Here is a 20,328-nt window from a genome sequence, read left to right as displayed (position 1 = left end):
GAATACAAGACTAGACCACTTATGATGTAGAATTTGTGTGTGTAGGGGGGAGCAGGGTGCCAGAGAGGTCTGCTTCTGCCCAATGCAGAAATTCAGCTTGATTCGGACCTTCTAATAGATGTCTGTGTCTGGGTTATCAAGGAATGCTAGTGTGTGTGTGTGTGTGTGTGTGTGTGTGTGTGTGTGTATGTGTGTGTGGCATTTCCAATGCCCAGTTATCACATAAAGAACTACGTAAAGAGAAAGCATCTTATAGGGAAAGAGACGCTGGAGCATCCCCAGCGCACCATCTGAGGAACTCTTCCTCATTAAAGAAATCCTTTGTATAGTGCTGTGTTTCTTTCCTAGATTTGTAGCCTGGCCACACTGAAGGAGGAGGCAGCTGCTATCACTGCTGCTGCTGCTGCTGCTGCTGTTGCTGCTGCTGCTGCTGCTGCTGCTGCTGCTACCTGCAGGCATCCAGCAATGTGTCCTTAGCAGCAGACTTGCTGTCCCCAGTGTGTAAGGCCCAGGCTTTGCCCATTAGTCTGTGACTGAAAACAATCCCCCTGCTCCAAGCAGCCTCCACAATGACTACCCCAAATCCCTAAGCAGATTCCTGGACTTGGAGAGAGAACAGCTCAGGGCATGAGGATCTAAATGCAAGAGTCCTACTCAATTTGAAAACCAGTAATAAAATCATGTGTGGTAGCAGGTATCTGTGCCTATATGTATGACAATTTCATACTTTTCTTCCTAGAATGACACTGAAAATATTTTTCTCCTACATAACAGGAAATGCGGTTTTCACATCTTGGTATAGTAGACCAACCTTCTGCTAACCGTATTGTGTATTTTCCCCCCTTCGATTTTAATGAAAGAAGAATTGTACAAGCCACTGCTTTGTCCCAGAGCTGAAACAAAGACTAACTCACAGGGAAAGCTCTCCAAAATGTCCTCTTCTCTGATTTGGGAGGAAAGCTCAGGGAGTCACCAGCCCATAATTGTGGCTGCTATTTAATCCTCCTTGGTACACAGCTCATCTTTCCACTATGCAGAAGTACCATCGAGATATGACTAACCTTTAGGGTTATATCCCAAACTGGGAGTCTGGGGCTTACATTTGGATTGTCTGGGCCTCTTCTAACCTGAACAAAAAGGATTTGAAGAAAATCACATTTTTCCCTTGCAACAAAGCATTCCTAATCACTTCAGCTTGTTGGTGAATTTTTATTCCCGTGTCCACTTGGGGTATTGAAATCGATCGCTGCAATATTTAATATATTACACTCCTAGGGTCATTGCTCTCCTAAGACGGAATTCTCTCCCTCTTGCCCTCAACTCAGCCTGGCTCCTACCCTCCCACTCCCATCTGTCCGAGGCCCTCTGTTTATCTGTCCACATAACGTCTTTAATTCGCAGCCCACCCAGACAACTTCAGCATGTTTATTCTGTTTTCTTCTAGTATGGACAATTCTGAAAGCTCTGGGCAACAGCACACTTAAGGGAAAATGAGGAGCTTAGTAGATTGGAGAAAATTAACCTGCCACAAACAACCTCATTAAAGAACTGCCTACCAAGAGTTAAGAATTAATAGCAAAATGGATGGGAAAAAAAAAAAAAAAAAAACCCTTGAGTGAAGAGACCTTCAACCCCCTTTCCTGAAAGGTGCATAATTTACAGACCAAACCTAACATTGAGTTTTATTTCCCGTTCCTAGTGACCTGTCCCATAACCCTGTAATCCACTGTGGGGGTGTTTTTCCCTTTGGTGCCTTTGGGCTTTTTTTTTCTTTCTTTCTTTTCTTTTCTTTTTAATGAAACCATAGGTTCTCAGATCCAAATGCTTTCTAATATGTACATGTATATATGATATATGTATATATAATTCCATTCACATACAAATATATGTATTTGGTCAAAAATGCACTTACATTGTTTGGGGCCCTTTGATTTAGAAAGGCAGTTTAAGAGACTCCTGGGTTCCCTTTGGGAATTGCTAGATGATTTGAAGAGTGCCCTTAAAAGAATTGTGTTTGGATAGGAGAGGGGGTGGGGGAGTCATGCAGAAAGAAGCATGGAAATCCAGACCGAGGCCATGGTGTAGATTTAGTGTTCTGATGGGGCTCTGGTTTATTTTGTATATGAAGTTCAAATTTAAGTAAAGCCCATGTCTATGGGCTGTAAGTTGCTCTTCTAATGTTTTATTGGGCAGTGTATTCTATATTGGCATTTTATATGCATAATCTCATTTCAGTGCAGAGCTGCATACTAAATCCTGGAGCAAGCAGATGAGAATGCTGTATGGATATTACACTCAATTTCATTGGCTTCAATGAGACTTTGCACATTGCGATTTCCATTGTAATGGCTTATCTTTGGCTAGAATTTTACACATTGACATGCTATTCCTTTGGCCAGGATCCTGAATGAAGAAACCATGTCAACGGCTCAGCCAGCTATAATGATTCCATTCACATTATAGAAGGTAACTGGACTCAATGGTTTATTAAAAGGTTCCTCATTTTCTTTTCCTTAACAAAAAAATTTTTGCACTTTTCTTCCCATTGAAGACCACATTTAAGACCAGTCTTGAAGTATACACTAAAGTTCAGCTCAGAGAGTTGTGGGGAGTTCACAATCAGGGTGCTTTCAGCTCATCTGGAAATCCTTCTGTTGTGTCAGATCTCAACCAGGTCAGACCAACAAGAGATTAATGCAAGTGACAAGATTTTAGAATCCCGGTTACCCACCTGCAAAATAAGTAATATTTCCTCCTCATGTAAGTTTCACAAAATGAGTTATGTTTCCCTTGTATTTTACTGTAATCTCATATTACAACTACAAACACAGGTTGAAATGTTTAAGATAATATTAAATGCTGATAGTTTAGGGAAAGTGGACATTTCATAGATAATTTTTATCAAGAAGATGGTAAGAGTATATGACGAATTTCCTTAGCTTACTTTTTAAAATTCATGATCCATTAAAAATGTAAAAGGATTTTTAAAGGATTTAAATGTTCTTATTATTTTCTTAAACGCATGTGAACAGCAGAACCACTGGACAGTTCTAATGTTAACCAAACTCTTCCACTTAAAAAACACAAAAAACAAAAAAAACCCTTCCTTATTAAAAAAACAAAAAGTGTATTAGTCTTCTCTTTAAAATCAGATAAGAAACACTTGAGCCATAAAGATGTACACTCTTAATTCTCAATCACATACTTTAAGCTTGTTTAAGAAGTCTTTTATTATTAACAGAAAAAAATAAAATTGGCTTTCTGAAGGCCAATTTGCCACATGATGTGTAACACTTGGAACAAAATTAAAAGCACCTCTGTACATTTGCATCTGGCAATGCACTCTGTGTCAGATTCATAGCCGTGTGTGTGTGCGCGCGTGGAATGGAGCTCTTTGGGTGTGGTATACATGCTATTTGCCACACTCAAAGCAGAGCATCTCAGCATTTGGGGGACAAGAGGTTGGGATGCTCTGACCCTTCATCCCAGCAAGAAAGCGCAGCAATGACCACAGCTTCCATACCGCCTCTCTCAACTCTACTGTAAGTCTAGCTCTTCCTTTCTTTCCACCCCAGGAGAAAGGCTTCCACCTGAGGGTGAGGGTTAGGTAGGGGAAAGAATGGGGGGAACTAAGAGGATGGAAAAAGAAAAAAAGGGAAGACAGACAGGAAAAGGGGGAATAAGCCTGTCTATGGCAATTTCTACTATAACATGCAGTTTTTAATTCAAATAGGTGTAGAGATGAAAAAATCTGAATGCTTAGCCTTCCTTTGACCCGCATCTTTGGAAGCAAACTACCCTTTGACATTTTCCCTGCTGATGATCAGGGGATCAGGGTATTCATCTGCAAGGAGGGAAAACAGGGAACTTGAGGAGGATGAGTGTGAGTCATGCTTTTCTTCCTGGCAGATCCAGGAGTCCAGGCCCTTCCAGGGTGTTTCAGAGATTGAGAAGTTTGCCCTTTCAGCCCCTGAGCAAGCTGTAGCCTATGCATTTGTGTGACATCCAACTTTCACAGGAGAGGGGCAAGGTGGCTGCTAAGTTTGGCACAGTCCCTCTTCCACGCTGTGCCTCACCACAGACCATCACTTACCACAGCATTGTGTTTTTTCCTGGAGCTAACCCAAAGGAGGCAAGCACTAAGGATGGAAATTCGCTTCCAGCCTTCCAGTGCCTCTGAATGCTTCTTCAGTAACTTTCCAAGAGAGTTCTGTTGAAATGGTTGGTTTGTCATCTTAGTCAAGAGGATGGTCTCCACACAAATGGTGTTTCCCTCTCTCTTCCTCCCCAGCTTCCGGCCTGGGAAGGCTTTGACAGATCTGTGAGCTCCTTGCTAAGCTGCTACTATTTTAGGGTCTAAGTCTACTAAGTCTCTATCCAATAGGGTTAAACACAGACATATTGATAGCTCTGATTAGAAGAGTGGCTCCTTCTGGAGAACCTCAAAGCTTTTCTTGACTCCCAGTTCCTCCGGGGACAGAACAAGAGTCTTTTGTCTTCTTCCAGACACCTAACCTGAAGGAAGACTCAGACATGAGCTTCAAAACTGGGATATTGTAATGCACTATAAACCTAGATTCTTTGGTGGTTTTTCTTAGATACTTCTTTTCAGACTACCTGTTTGTACACACACACACACACACACACACACACACAGAGAGAGAGAGAGAGAGAGAGAGAGAGAGAGAGAGAGAGAGAGAGAGAGAGAGTCTTTATGGGCTGCAAGCTCTTCTAATTCTTGTTCAGAAGCCAATCATGTCTCTGGTCAAACTCACTGTCCTTTGCAACAGGGGACGACTGCTGTCCATCTCCCCTAGTTAGACACCAGTCTATGTGGCTAAGATCCAGGCCATAAAAACCAACCAACCATCATCCAACGAAGTATTGCTTGGCATGTATTGTAACTCTAATATCACACAGATCTAGAAATCCTGGGAGCCAAGTGTTGGCTGCTCCCTCACGAGTGAAATATTAAGTTGGGCAAAGGTTTGTGGAGCATCCACTAGCCCACTTCTAAGTGCTACTGTTAGGTCTTAGAAAAATAAGGTGAGGAGATCAGCATGAAGGGTGGTGACAGGGTTTGGCACCACTAATTTGGGGGTCGTGTTTTTCAAAGCAAACCAAGTGATCTTTAGGTAAAGCCAAATACACAGGAGGAAAGCATCCTGTTTTGAGAGAGGCAGGAAGTGTAGATGCACAGCTATAACCTGTGAGTGTGTTAATTACTCAGGAAAAGGGCTTGGGAGCCCAAGGCTTGAATTTGGTGAATTCATGCAATTTGGAGCATTCCGACTTAGTATTGATCCCTAAACTCAATTTTGAAAGCAGCCTCCACCGCAGATGTGTGGGTTGTGTTATCCCAGTATTTGTGCGCATCGATTGACTAAAATAAAATGCCTCATACTCTCCGCAAAGAAGGAAGAATCAGGGACAGTCACAAGAGGAATAGCAGAAAGTGCATAGTTAATATGGGTTGTACGCCAATCCGCGAAACAAGTGCTCTAAACCCAGGGGGATTTCATGGACTAGCTAATTTGGTGAGAGCGAGAGTGCGGAAGGAAGCAGGGCCAGCTAAGAAGGGAAAGGAAGATAGCTAAACACAGGGTTTCTCCCTCACTGGAATTAACATTTCCCTGTGATTTGCATCAGCTAATGTCCAAACCCTCACAGTCCACCCAAGCCAGGTTTTCTGACACCAGTGGAGGCTCAAGAAAAAAAAAAATCTGCTTTTTTTCTAGCTGTAGTGTCAGAGCGAAAGGTTGCAAGGCAGGCGTCAGGCTGCTTTTCCCTTGGACCCACCAGGTCCTAAGACCCTGGAAAGGCCGCGGGACCCAGCCCTGGAGGCACTGTCTGCCTGCCCCTCAGCCCTCTCAGGGCCAGCAGGACCCGTGGAATTCTGTCCTCAAAGTTCTAGAAATGAACCCAGCACCTGCCTGGTTTGGGCCATTCAGGTTCTTGGTCCTAACTGGCTGGACAGGGACTGGGAGGTGACCGGAAGAGGAGATAGGAACATTTCATCTTAGATTAAAGAAATTATTTTTCCATGTTAAACAAACAGAACCAAACTTCTCCCTCATTTCTCTCATTTTCTGAATCCCTTGCAGGTTTCTAATGAAGAGACTGTGTGTGTCACCGCTCATAAGAGAGAAAAAAGAGGGAGGGAAGGAGAGAGCTCTTTAAACAAAAGACAAGGAGGCCCAAGTAGGGGCCTGGAGCCGTCCCCGGAGCCTGCTCAGGCTGAAGACCCTCCAGTTCCCCGGCTGGGCTGGGCAGGCGTTTCGGAGAGGTTCTGCCACCGAGGCGGAACGGGCCGGCGCTCGCGCTTCCCGCGGCTGGAGAAGAACTAGAGACAAAGCCGGGATCCAAGGCCTTCCAGCGAGGCTCCAATCAGCGGCCGCCCGGAGCTCGCTCGCCAGCGGGCGAGGCGCGACCCCCTGCGGGCTGTGACTAGGGAGGGGAGCCCAGGCCCGGACTCGGCCTTCCAGCCGCCCTGGCTAGCCCTGGCTAGCCACGTTCCCCCGGTCGCACTCAGCCAGCTGCTCTCGGGTGCTCACGAGTTCAAAACACACTCTCTCGTTAATTAAAAGCTGGGTAGTCTTGTCACTTTCTTTCCTAGCCAAGGAAGCGCCTCGAGAAGTCCCCGCAGTCCTCTTGGCCCTCGCGTGAGGCTTTGGAGGTCGAGCGGCCATTTACTGCCCTCTGATTGCGCCGAGGCCCAGGTTAGCTCATAAAGGCTTTCACACTCAACAATGGGGCTTTTCTCAACAATTAACAAGAAACAACATAATAAAGCCATTTACAAAGACCTTGCTATTTACTATAAATTAGGCACTCTTTAAGAGACCAGTGCGTAATTTCACACACTTTACAACTGGGGCTGCATTTTAAACACCAGGGAAAACAAGCTTGTTGCACTTTCCTGTGACCTATGCGCGGAGCACCTCTGTTTCCCTCTTCCCCAGGAGCAGCTTTGTTTGCATTGCTGCACTCCAACCTCCCAGCCCAGGGTGGTTTTCCAGGTCACTGTCTCACGTTTCCCGTTTCCAGGTCATCATTCCACTTGCAGATGCACTGAGAGAAGTTCCAAGGGATGGGAACCACGGAGCCAAAGCGGGCAGGCCTGGCCCCAGGTTACTCCCACGCTAGGAGCTGCCCCAGGCCTGGCTAGCGTGCTCCCTCCCCACACGCTGGGCCTCTGCTCCTGAGCCTCTTCCCAAGAAGAGATCGCAGCCATGTTGGCCCAGTCCCTTTGCCACTTGCCTCTCACAAGCGCATTTTGGAGGCCTCAAAATCCGCAAAGCGATGCAAAGATCTGGGTCCCTTTTGCCTGGGGAGGAGGAATGAGAGCAGGCAAGAAGGTGAGAAATATAGGACTGCAAGTGCAGGGATGGCGATGACTTCAGGACACACAAAAGAAGTGCAAACTGGGGGGGGGGGGAGCAGGCCAGTTTCTGATGGGCTGGGGAGAAGGCCCTAGGTGGCCGACGCGCGCAGGATGAGGTGCAGGCTCTTCTGCCTGGAGGAGCGAAATCGTCACACGATCAGAGGAGAGCATGATCTAGGCGGGAAAAAAGTCACAAAGAAATATGTTTGCCACCATGCAAAATGGCGGCACTTAAACATCTTTTTTTGGTGATGATGGTGGCCCTGGTCGAAGAACTCAGGGATGCTCTGGGTCAATAAAGTGCCCAGAGCTCGGTAATTGCGGAGAGCAACCCTGGCCACCCCGTCAGCCCTTTGCCTGCAGCCTTTGGCCGGCTCCAGAGTTCCTGGTCTCTCCTTTCAGGCCCATAGGCCTGAAGCCCGCGCCAGCAGCCCCTGGCCACTGACCCCTGTTTACAAACACAGCCTGGGGGCGGGGTGGGGCCGGCCTGAGCGCGGGCTTGAGGGCTGGAAGGGAGGCTGTGCACTGCCGAGGACGCCACCAGCAGAGAGGAACCAGGAGTTGGTGCGGGAGAGCGGGCCCCGGCAGCTGGAAAGGACTGAAGGCCTTGTTTTTGAAACTGTCAATTCCCTCAACCCCTATTGTGAGGGCTTCATGCAAAACATCTCAGGCCTTTTAAAGTAGGAGCTTGTGAGGCCTCCACTGTTTGAAAAGGAGCTAGAGTAGCAGGGGCCTAGGGCATGGGCAAAGACTGATAGCTGCCTCCCCCCTTCCTCTTTTCCATTTTTTTAAAGCAAAAGAGGGCCTGCTAAACAGGTAAAATTCGGCCCTTCCCCACCTCCTGGATATGCCTTACATACCCAACCCCTAGGCTGGTTTGCAGAATGCCCTTTGGCCTAGGGAGCAAACCATAGCCCACAGCAGAAGGAAGGGTTTTTCCTCACAGGGAAAAGGAGAGTCCTGGGGATAACAGGGGTGACAGGGTGGATTCCTGAAAGTAGGTGCCCTGTTTTCTCCTTGCCAATTTATTGAGCTTAGCTGATGGGGAGCCTTGAATTTTTGTTTTCTCCTTCCTGTTTTGGTCCTGGGAAACCCCTTTCTCCACATGTACTTTTCAACAGGAAGATGTTTTCAAGGTGAAGCAAGTCACGTTTCTTTCTTTCATAGGTGCTGTTTTATTGTTTTGTTTTGTTTTTAAGGAAAATTTCACCGTGGAGTATTTTTGTTTTCTTTGAAAGAAAAACAATGTTTTCGAGGAATTACTTTACCCACATCTTTTCCTGTGTGCAAACAAAACTCCCATTCGCATATCAGTAGAAATTTCCAGCCTAATACTTGTTAGTTAAGAACTTTGAGGAATTTCTAGACCACTGAAAGTCACCCAGATACAAATAAGATAAAACCCCACACATCAGCCCATCTAGTTTGTGTTATTGCTGTTTAGTGGGGGCTCCTTGTTGGTTTTCAAATAAACAACCATTACTGAGATTACTCCACTGTGATCAAGCAAGGCAAGAGCAAGGGACACCCATTCTAAAAAGTAAACAGTTAGGGGGTGGGGGAAAACTATATTTTTCTATAAGGCAGATAACCTGACTGGGAAGGAAAGTACACACATCTCTTTAAAAAATAATTAAATCTTCACTTCACAGGCTTATCAGGAAATTTCCAGTAATAAGTTTGCTTCACCAAAAAATCAGAGAAAGGGATTTCTCTTACACTTTCCCCATGTCTGTTGAGCTAATTTAGACACAGAAATTAGTGGCCCTAGAGCCTTACAGGACTTAAAGGAACAAACCTATTCCCTGAAAACACTCAGATGTACAAATTCAACCTGTCAATGGAGGGAACTTTTGTTTTTCTCTCAGTAAGGCTTAACTTTTGAACAAATGTGACATTTATAGCAGCTGAGAAAGACCTAGAAATTGTCTTTAATCACAAAACAACCCAAATAAAATAAACTGTTCTGGGACTAATTCCCACAGCAGGATGGGAAAGCAGCTGAGGGCTACTAGGAATTGAAAGACTACCTTCTGTTTGCACACTAAGACCTACTATGTGGTAAACTTTCCTGACAGAAACCCCAACTCAGGGTTTGCTGTGGCTAATGTCTTACAGGAACACCGTGGGATAAAATTTATGTTGACTACTCAACATCTTCCCTCTTGATCACTCTGGTATGCCACAGCCCCCATTCTGCTCATTAGCAGCTCCTAGAAGCTGAACCTACTAATTCTCTGAGGATTGGGGACCAAGTGTCCAAGCTGCAGCCTCATATTTTGTCCAAAATTCTATGGAATATTTGTCTTAATTTCTGTTTATCCCATCTTACAATCTTCCACACTCAAGATCTGTAGACTTAAAATAGATTCTCAGTTTATAATTTGGAAACAGTCTGTAGCCACCATGGAAAGTCCTAGTCTAAATGCAGCAGTTTCTGTACTTGAACTTTCTCGTCTTGTCACTAATTAAAGAATGGAAATTACAGACTTCCCCTGGGTGGTGTCATACTTTTTACAGACTGCTTTGCTTTTGTTTTTTGTTTTGTTTTTCTTTATAAAGACAACTCACTGTCCCTAAATTCTTCATTGCCTTCCAAAGAGGAATGGACTCGAGCTCAGAAGCCAGTTCGGATTTCTGGCACTTTTAACTGAGACTATGGACTAGCGTTTGGAAATATATACAAACATGAATTCAAGAATAACATCCCCCAATTTTTCTTTGACCATATCTGTGATTCAAAAAAAAAAAAAAAAATTCCAGTGAGCCTACATCTGGCAACATTCAAGAAGAAAAGGAAGGAAGGCAGTTCAAAGCATCTGTCCACTCCATCCAAATGTATTTGGATGCAGGTATTCTCAGCCTCTGTCCTTTACAACAGGAGGAAAACCACAGATGATACACAGCAATTAGGTCTGAGACCATCCAGAACTATCTGAAACATTTATAGTCAAGAGGAAAATTTCAAAGGGGGTAGGAATTAAAAGGTTAAGGAAAATAAATAGCCGAATTTCCATGAGAAATAATGCTTTAAATTCACACAGTAAACATCTTAGTGGTGTTTTGTTTTGCTTTGTGATTTATGGTCTGTAGATGCAACCTCTTAGACTAAAGATAACCAGGATCTAAGATACATAATTTGGTGATCCAAGAATTACTAGATTCAACTTTCGTTAAAATAACAACTGATCTTTGCTTCACTTTCTTAGATCTGAAACTTTTTAATAGTTGGCCTATAACAAGTTTGAAAAGTTTTTCTGTTATTTGAGAGGAAGTTTGCCAGTGTTGTGCCCAGAACCTGATTGGTCTCATCACAAAGTATTACCACAAAACACTGCACCCAATAAATGCATTTCTTTCAGGCAAAAACATTACAAGTGAAAATGTCAACAAAGCCATTCATTCTTGTTAACCCTTCTTCAATCTGGAATAAGTAGAAATGTATGGAACCAGGAATTTTAAACAGTGTTTTTAATTGAAAATAAAGCTAAAGCATGCTTTTCAACAGTGCAAATTTCCATAATTTTGATTTACTGCTCTCATCTTTACAACACAGTCCACCAGCATGGCCTCACCAAGGGCTAAGACCACTTGCATGTGGAGCTACTTTGATTTTAAGTGCAAATATAGATAGTCACCTCTGATTGTCACTTGCAGTAGAAACTCTCCTGTTCTATACACAGGATGGCCTGAAACAGAAGTTTAGAGAGATGCAGAAAAAAAAAAAAAAAGCATAAGGTAATAAAATCCAAGTGCCTGAGTTCTGATACCAAAAAGCCCTGAAATCAGTTATTTTTCACTTGGGGTATTATGACTCTTTTTCTTGGTTGTATTTACTGCTTGGACACTAGGATGAGTTAGACCATTAAACATCCTGCTATTAAGAGAAATGTTTTAATTGTTTTGAAAGCTTGAAGAGTTATCTTCAGATCAGAAGACAAGCAGGAGCACAGCAAGAGTCATCCTATTTTAAATGTTTGGGTGAGAGCGCAGAAGGGGCTTTTCCAGTTGCAAGGAGTGACTGTAAAGGTTAAAAAAAAAAAGTATTTTTTTTTTACTTCTCACACAATGGGCAGCTTTTAAATCAGCATCCAATCAGGACTCAGACCCCAGTCTTTCCATTAAAAAAAAAAAAAAAAAACCAACAACAACAACAACAACAACAACAACAAAAACCAGTTAAGTGCAACTACTATTGGAAAGGGAATCTGGGTTTAGAAAAAAAAAAAAAGACATCCCACAAATAAGAGCTCCAGAAAATTACATTTGGGCTCACAGAAACTTCTTGCTACCTCATTGTGTAACCATATAACCTAACAAACTTTCACTGAATACCAGTTACACTTTCAGGTCTGAAATCTAGTGCATAAACTTAATGGCTCATTGTAATATTTATTATTCAACCTTTTGACATTTATTTGTAGCAGTTGAATTGAGGTACCGGTGCATTATTAGCATTGAAACAGTAAAGTGTTCCAGCTCTACCATAATAACTGAGTTTTACTTGAGTCTTTAGCCTGAAGTAGTCTGTGGTATGTAAACCAACCCTTCTCCCACCCCTCCCCCACCATAAAAAAAAAAACAACCCGCAATGGGAAAAAAAAAAAAAAGTAATCCGATTTTTGTCTTCAAAATGCGATAAACCAGGACTCCAAAAGGGGTGTAACACCATTAATGGACTTGGTACAAGCCATCCTGTGCAGTTTACAACAAAAGGAAGGTAATATGGTTCAAGAAAATATCTTCCAAAACATTTTTTATGAATTAAATTTCCTGAATTTGTGACTAGGTGGAAGAGGTATTGCAGAACCGCCCAGCTGCCATTTCCATATAGGATGGGCCTTGTGAGGAGGTTGGGAATCCTTAGTGGTGTTTAAGGAATAAGCTGGCCACAAATCCCCATCCTTCCCAATAATGAGTGAAGGTGGACAAGGAAAATTTGCCATGAAATTAAATGGCCTTTTCACTGCTGATGCTACATTGCTGGCTACCTTTTTGCGTCTGTTTAAAACTGTAAAGTCATCCAGTGTTCCTTCATGTGTCTCAGTTTTACCTGTAGGACGAGGGCTTCTAGCTGATTTCAAATTTGGTTTGACTGGAGGTGTCTGAAGGACTGGTCGTTTGCCCAGTACTAGTGTCCGGTAATTTTTTCTCACCCTGGCACCAAATTTATATTCCCCATCCTCAGGTTTTGGAGATCCTAAAGTGCATGAGAGGCCCTGACTCTGAGCCAGTGGATTTAAGGAAGGCGTTTCTTTCTCAGGGCATGCAAAACCTTCCTTGGCTGTGGGTAACAAGGCGCCCTCCTCTTTCTTCTCAGTCATACTGTAAAACTCACCCTCGGTATCATTGCACTCCCACTTTAGCTTATTTGTAATAAGATCAGGTTCATATTCTTCATTAGCACTACTGTCTTCTACTTTGATTTTAATATTGTGCAGAAATGGCAATGTCTTGTCACCTGTGTCAGTGCAGAGACTCTCAGCTTTAGTTGCTGCTGCTGCTGCTGCTGTATCCACTCTGGGATCAGTTTGAGGAGAGGGTAAATCCGTAGCAAATTCAGGACAATGAGGGATTTTGGAATCTTTTCCTGAATTTGCTGTTGTTCCACACGAATCATTATTTAAGAACCTAGCAGCTATTGTGCTGTTTTCTGCACAGTGTGTAGTAGGAGTTGCTTGTAGGCATTTCCTAGCCTCTCGGAGTATTCTTTGTTGTGGAAATACATTGTTTGTCTTTGGGCTAGGTGAAGAGGCCCCCTCTGCCTGGCAGTTAATTGTCAGGTCAGTTCTCTTTACAGTACTGGATATTTCAGAGTGTGGGAATGTAATCTCAGATACCCTATCTTTTCTTATCTCTGGGAAACAACTCCCCAAGCTGGCCGGGCAGTACACCGGAGTCCCTTTGGGAGCCCAGCTCTGCAGACTCCACTCCTCTGGTGACTCGGCTTTGACACTACTCTTGAGGTCGGGAAGTCGGCCGGCATCCTCGAAAGCAGCGGGTTTGGTTGCAGCGGCGGCGGAGGCCAGATGGTACAAGAAGTTGGCCTGCGCCTGCACGCTGGGAGGCTTGCAGAAGCTGGTGCGCCTGAAACGGATGCTCTGCACTGACACTTGGCTGGACCCGGAGCTGGAGTCTGACTCGGTGGACGAATCCTCCTCCTCCGAGCTGATTTCACTGGAATCCGAGGCCCCGCTGCCCCCCTCTTCCTCCTCCTCTTCCTCCTCCTCCTCCTCTCCTTCCTCCTCCTCTTCCTCTGAGGACACCGAGTTGCTGGAGCTGGACAAACTGGAGCCAAAATCCGAGTCATTGGCTGCATGGTCGGAGTAGGAGCTGGACTCGGAGTCGCTGCTACAACTCTCGGGAAAGCTTCCTAGATGGGGTTGCGGCCGGTGGTGATGAGAGGGGTGGTGACTCGGCGTTGGCTGCTGGGCCCGGTGGTGATGGTGATGATGATGGTGGTGATGGTGATGGTGGTGGTGGGGAGGCGGGCAGAAGCTGTTGACCAGATGAAACCTCTCCAAGCAAGTGGCCCCGGCCGCCGCCGCCGCAGCAGCAGCCGCTGCTGCTGCCGCCGCCGCCGCCTTGGCTTTGTAGGATCTAGGCAGCAGCAGCAGGCGCCGGGCTCCGGCGTGAGGCGTGAGCAGGCAGTTCTTGGCGCCCCCGCGCTTGCGCTTGCAGCGGTAAGTCAGGCTCACTGGGCCTCCCGCGCCGGTCGCCGCCTTGGGCTGAGGCCCGGCAGTCTGGTAGTAGGCGGCGGCGGCGGCGGCGGCAGCAGCAGCGGCGGCGGCGGCGGCGGCTGCAGCCGGGTGCTTGCTGCACAGCAGGCTCCGAAAATAAGCCGGGTCCGAGTGGAAGGCGACGTAGTTTCCCTGGAGCTGGGCAGTTTCATAGTTTAAAGAGGATTTGCAAGGCGAGCGAACGATCTCCGGGTAGTGGGAGCCGGGGTATTTGCTAAAAATCTGAGGTAGATGGGCGGCGGGGCGCGCGGCGGCGGCGCCCGGACGCTGGGACTGCGCGCTGATTGGCAGGGGCCGCGCGGCTCCGCTCAGGCCCCGCCAAAGTTGGTGCTTGTCCTTCCAAAAAGCCGGGCGGGGGCTGGCGGCGGCGGCGCGCTCTGGCGGCGGCGCCTTTGTGGCCAGGGCCCGACCGACTCTCCTTCGCTTGGTCTTGAGCACACGCTCGGTTTTGCAGGATGTGTAGAGCGCTTCTACGTCTTCCCGGGAGATGAGCGTGCATTTGGCCGCGTGGAAGGCGATACTGTTGATTGCTTTGAGTTTCCGCAACTCCTCCAGATCGCAGTGGTGCTTTTTCACTTTCAGATGATCCATGCGCTTGTGCACGGTCGTCCTCGGGATGTTTTTCAGCAGATCTGTGAAGACTTGGGAGAGAGCAAACATTTGCTTCCCTTTAATGATGAGGTAGCCGAGCCTCACGCCATCCACCTCTTCGAAACCTGACTTCAGGTCTCCCATCTCGGGCACTAAATGATCCCCACCATTTGCAGTAAATATATACGTGACGCATACATACACATGTATGTATGTTAATCCTCCGCCAGATGCTGCGTGTGTCTCAAGGCATCCTGCTAATAAAATAACAAAGACTGTTATTCCCGGCGAAGGGAGTGCCAAACTCTAGGCGAATTACTGGGGGGCTGGGGGGGGGAGAAAAACCCCAAGAAATTACACTGACTTGATTCTCGCTTTTTTTTTTTTTTTTTTTTTTTTTTTTGGTTTTCGTTTTTTTAAAAAAGAGGGAAAAGACCATCCGGTTTCAGCTCTGCCAGTGTGTTGGTCTGAGTCCTCGATGCGGATCAGTACCTGGGCCCCGCTACTCCTTCCTTCTCCATTGGAGCACTATGATAATGGAATGTGAAGGGAGAAAGAGAAAAGAAATGCAGCTGCTATTCCCGCCGCTGCTTTAGCTACAAATAAAATGACAGAGTGAAGTGAGCTCGTCCGGAGACACCTTCATCAATTAATTCCCCTAAAGCCAACGCTGATTGGACACTCCTGACAGGTGATGCAATAAAAATTGATATTCCACCCCTTCCCCCCAAAATCTCCTACTAATTAGCATACCCTTATACTGCCACCTCCCCTCCCAAAGTAAATAATACAGCCGGTATATAAATCTTTCCATTAAACTATCGGAGCTCAGAAACAGCCTGACTCACAGACTTCATCAGAAGCAGTGTATGTACGAGAGAGAGAGAGAGAGAGAGAGAGAGAGAGAGAGAGAGAGAGAGAGAGAACCGTATATTCCCCTTTAAAGAAATACTGCCTATTTTTGCTTTATTTGCATTTTACCGATACAGCTATTATCGTTTCAAAGGAAAGCATTTAAAAAACATTATCAAGCTCAAATAGATATACCCCACCCTTCTTTTCTTTGGAAAATGAAGCTTAAGGGAAAACGTGCAGAATAGCCTGGGAGTGGAGGAGACTGGCTGGGAGCTCCAAAGTTAAACCCTGAGGTGACCCAGCCCAGTACAGACTTACGTTGGCAATTTCTCTCGAGTCCCCCCACCCCCCATGCCCTTTTACAACCAGAAACAAAGTTATTTGACCAAGAAAGCAGTTCGAGGCTCCACCTCAGGAACATGTAACAATTCAATTGGATTTCGCTTCTTTGCTGAGGAGTGGGGCAGGGAGAAGGTGGTTTCTCTTCAGGCCCATAACAAAGCACAGATAAGCCAGAAATGAGTACACTTTCCACCATTAACTAGCCTGGAGTAGAAGTGAGGTCATTCTAGAGTGTCCAGCACAGGCTTGAGCTGGAAGCTTGTCCACAGGTCAGATTTCCAGGGAGCAGCAAAGGGAAGAAAATGGAAGGCTCCCCAAGGTGATTCCAGAAGTTTTACATAAAAACAATGAAAAGAAAGTGCTGCTCTACGGTGCAGACCATTTCAGTGGTTGGTGATGGTTTGGCTGGAGGGTTAGAGGACTCTTCCACGGCTCCCATGTTTCCCCTGTGAAAGCCAGGCATTTGTCTTAACAAAAATCACTTTGGATGAATATCAGTCTGGTTTAACCTCTTAGTCACTAGCATGGCTTGCTGTCGTTTTCAAGGATATCCAAAATATTGCCAAGTGAGAGGAAGGGTCTTTCCACTTGCATTTGTAGGATCTCAGATGGGTGGTTGGCTGCTTTGCAAAATTCAGCAAAATCTTCTTCCGTATTTGTAACTCCAGCATAAATGCAGCCCAGGCACCTACATGTTTCCTCCTTCTCCCAAAATAGACACATCTATGAACTTAAAGAGTAAACGGATATTTCTGAACCTGTAAGAAAAAAAATGCACAATAATTTCTTTCTTCATATTCAAAAGGTCCAGTTTCCCCTGCTGTGATCTGGCCAGCAGGAGTAGGTATGACTAAAAAAAAAAAAGAAAGAAAGAAAAAGAAAAGGAAAAAAGAAAAAAAAGTCTTAAGAAAAATAAACAAACAAACAGAAATCAGACATACAAAAAGGTAGTTCGCTTGACAAGATGAAGTCTCTCGGCCATGGCTCCCCACCCCCACCCTCATCTTCCTTGTAATTTTCCCAGGAATTTTGAAGAGATTGGGAATTTTAAGAAGTACATCCGGAAATTAAGGAAGTCTATTTAAGAGGGTCTGTAACTCAGGAGGTTGGGATTTGAAAAGTCAGCCCTGGACTACTGTAGCTCTCAGCACAGATGTAATCGCCGCTCTTCAACTTAATCAATGTGTGTACAAACCGCGATGTCTAGTTCTTGCCTTTGAAATCTAAGGCTAGCATTTCCATCCAAGAAATCAGAGCTACAGTAAATTACATTTTTGTCCCTTGAATGAGGGAAGGACCATTGAATGGATCTCGTGATATTTCAGGCTTTAAACGTAACCGAGAGGCAGCAATGAACAATGCCTCGTCACAGCTAATACCATCCACCGACTTGGCTTTCTTTGCATCTGGTTCTACCACACTGAGTTTTTCTCTTTCACTTTCACAGGAGGCCAAATGCACAAGCTTTAAGCAGAAATCTAAGTTTCCAGGCAAAGCAAATACTGGTGTTTGTTGTTTTAAAGTTGAATGACCAGAGCCTTTCTATTGCCAACAACAGTGTTTTAAAATTCCTCCTGATGCACTTATATAGTGCCAGCCCTCTCCATCCCACCCACCCCCCGCCCACTCCCCTCCTCCAGCTATAAGATTTAGATTAAAGAGCCAAACAGCTAAGAAATAGTAAACTAAAAAAAAAAAAAAAAAAAAAAAGAAGAAGAAGAAAGAAAAAAGTATGTGTGGGGGCTCTAAGATGACATTTAAAAAGGTTGGCTACAGCATCTTTTTTTTGGGGGGGGAGAGGTCCTTTGAGTTGTTCCTGATTCTTGTTTAGATCCACCCCCCTCTCTTAGTTCCCCTGCACATGGGAGCAAGCTTTAGTAAACATTTCAAATTTATCTTTTCTCTCTACCTTTTAAAACTGAAAATATAGGTGCTTTTGGAAATGAGTACAATACTGAGCATTATTTTTAAACTGAACGTCTAATCTGAGGGATCAGTTAGAAATAAGGCAAAGAACAAGGGGCTTGGGGAGCTATCTCTGTACTACTTAGAAAGTGTCTGTATGCACATAGAGATGAGCCTTTACATTTATACATCGTAAACACGCGTAGTACACATCTGTCTTTTTGTCTAATACATTCTTTTGTTCCTGTAACTTCTCTATCCTAGTGTGTGTTAAGGCTCCAGCACTGGGGGTACACACACACACACACACACACACACTCACAGAATGTGACAGACAGCTTTCTTAGGGACATCAGCACACGTTGCATATCCGGGGTCTTCTCCAGGCACATTGGGGGTCGATCCGATAAAAAGACCCAGCAGAGGCCCCTGAGCGCTTGCACATGAAAGGCAGGGGACTTTAAGATGGATTTGCATGCACACCGGGGATTTCGATCAATAGCTACCAACATTTATGGCTTAGATTATTAATGCGAAAGCTGGTCAAAAGAATAGGGATGAAAAATTAAAGGTATCTGTTATCAATTATGCTTAAAGTTATGCAATAATTTACTTAGTTTGCCTGGATGTGCAGATCCAGATGTATGAAGTACTATTCTTCAAAAGCCAGGGGGTTTCTTTGATAAATTTGTTGACCATGTCAGCTGCCTCTGCAATCAAAGATGAACCCAATTCAGATGATGGACTGTATTCAAATTCTTTTTAAAAGAGGATATATCAACTTCTATGTTTCTCAAACATATGTACATATGTGGGGGGATATGCTCAAATGAACATGTACATATATGTGTATGTGTGTGTAAGTCTAGGGGATAACTGAATTTATCATAATGCATGTGATACCCATTGAGTGTGTTAATGAAATGTGACCATTTACTCAGGTTGGAATACAAATTCTACAGTATCTTGAAAAGTATTCTTGCTTTGAAAACAAAGCTGCTTGCTAAAGGAAAATCCTCTGTAGCAAATACAGTTTCAAGTGTATTCTTAATGTTCACTTATTTCTACATTTATTGTAAAAAAAAAAAAAGCAGCACTTTCAGTTTTTAAAGTGATAGACTGTGATGATCTGAACATATTTGTCTTTACTTATCCCATATGAGTGTGCTAAATCCACCTTCCGATGCTCTATTTTGATTTATTTTCACTGTATTTTATGTTTAAATACCATAGCAATTCAGTCTGACCTCTTTCCTCTGGAGCGAAGTAATGCACAAGGCATTCACAGTCTTTTAAAGGGTTAGCTGGGAAATGCAACAGCAAGTTTACTAATGGGGAAAGTTCTTTTGAAAATCTAAAGGAAAACCTAAGAGTACTTTTGCATTTCTACACTACAACTGTTATATAATTAAAGTATTGAAGGGCATTAAAATAATCCTTTTTCATCCAAGCTCTCCCCCATACATACATAATTTAAATGAGGATCACACACACCACGACCACCACCGGCTAACTCCTCACCATATACATTTGTTTTAGTGATTGCTGGGTACATTTTGTTCAAAGTGAATTCAGACAGAAAAGAGGGAGGAATATCACAAAGGGCCCAACAATGTAGGCACAGTGGTTAGAAGAATAAGAGAAATCTCTTAAACTGTTAACTAAAGTCTAATAATAATGATAATAATAATATAAGTTTAAAATAATAAAGTCTCATATGGCTGAATAGGTTGAAGAGATAGGACAATACAGACTAAACAGCTCTTTAGCTAAACTTATCTGACATCCTGTCTTCTCTCCTTTTTCGGAGGTGAAAATGGTAAGAGGAGAAGAATAATTAGCTAAAATGAGGAATAAACTATAACTTGGCATATTTTCTTTAAACTCCTTTTTCTTCTTTTTTAAAAAATCTCATTCAAATATATCAGGGCAAGTCTTCCAATAGGCCCATCCTTCTGTTCTTAGACGTTTAAAAAAAATCCTGTCTTTAACAGAACTTTGGGACACAGAGTATATGCCATGTTGTCTATTGACCCATAATCAGAATGCAGTGACCTTCTACCCTTTTTTTGCCCCCTGACCCATCTAGAATTCAATGCAGCCTTTATAAATTTGCAAATCCTTGGAGGTAAAGGGGTTTTGTGAGGCTTTGTTCTGAAAAAGCCCTAAGAGTGTGCTTTCTAAATTAGACAAAGGTAAAGCTGGAGACCTTAGTGGATGAGATTTTATGCAGGTGAGCACTAGGCAACCCTTCAGATATGAATACTGAATATTGCAAGCTAAACATTTGTAAGCACAGGAGAGAAGGAGGTTACAGATTGCATTAAATTGGAGTGTGGTACAAATCACTTCCATGATGTAAGAAATGGCCAGGCCACAATCTTCCTGCTTTTCTCATCTCAAGGGCTGTGGGGACCCTAGTGACCAAGGAAAGAATGGAGGGGGGGGGGGCATACACAAGAGGAGGGAAGAAAGGTGGGGGGAGGAGTAAGACTTGATTTGAATCTGCAG

The 20,328-nt window shown here is 44.3% G+C and overlaps 1 protein-coding gene across 1 annotated transcript; it reads right to left on the bottom strand.

Annotated features, from left to right (window-relative positions):
- Nucleotides 1–10,191: 10,191 nt before the first annotated feature.
- On the bottom strand, nt 10,192–15,317 carry Skida1 (SKI/DACH domain containing 1). The gene is made up of 2 exons (XM_021156974.3): nt 15,208–15,317; nt 10,192–14,972 (listed from the first exon to the last, which is right to left on the bottom strand). Exon 2 carries the CDS (start codon nt 14,857–14,859, stop codon nt 12,142–12,144), a length of 2,718 nt encoding a protein of 905 aa, XP_021012633.1. The 5' UTR covers nt 14,860–14,972; nt 15,208–15,317; the 3' UTR covers nt 10,192–12,141.
- Between the last annotated feature and the right edge of the window lie 5,011 nt (nt 15,318–20,328).

This window comes from Mus caroli, unplaced genomic scaffold (assembly GCF_978045245.1).
Source record: "Mus caroli unplaced genomic scaffold, Mus_caroli_1 scaffold_2, whole genome shotgun sequence".
Taxonomy (NCBI): Eukaryota; Metazoa; Chordata; class Mammalia; order Rodentia; family Muridae; genus Mus; species Mus caroli.
Note: the sequence above shows the minus strand (reverse complement) of the source record. Positions and strands in the feature narration are given on the sequence as shown.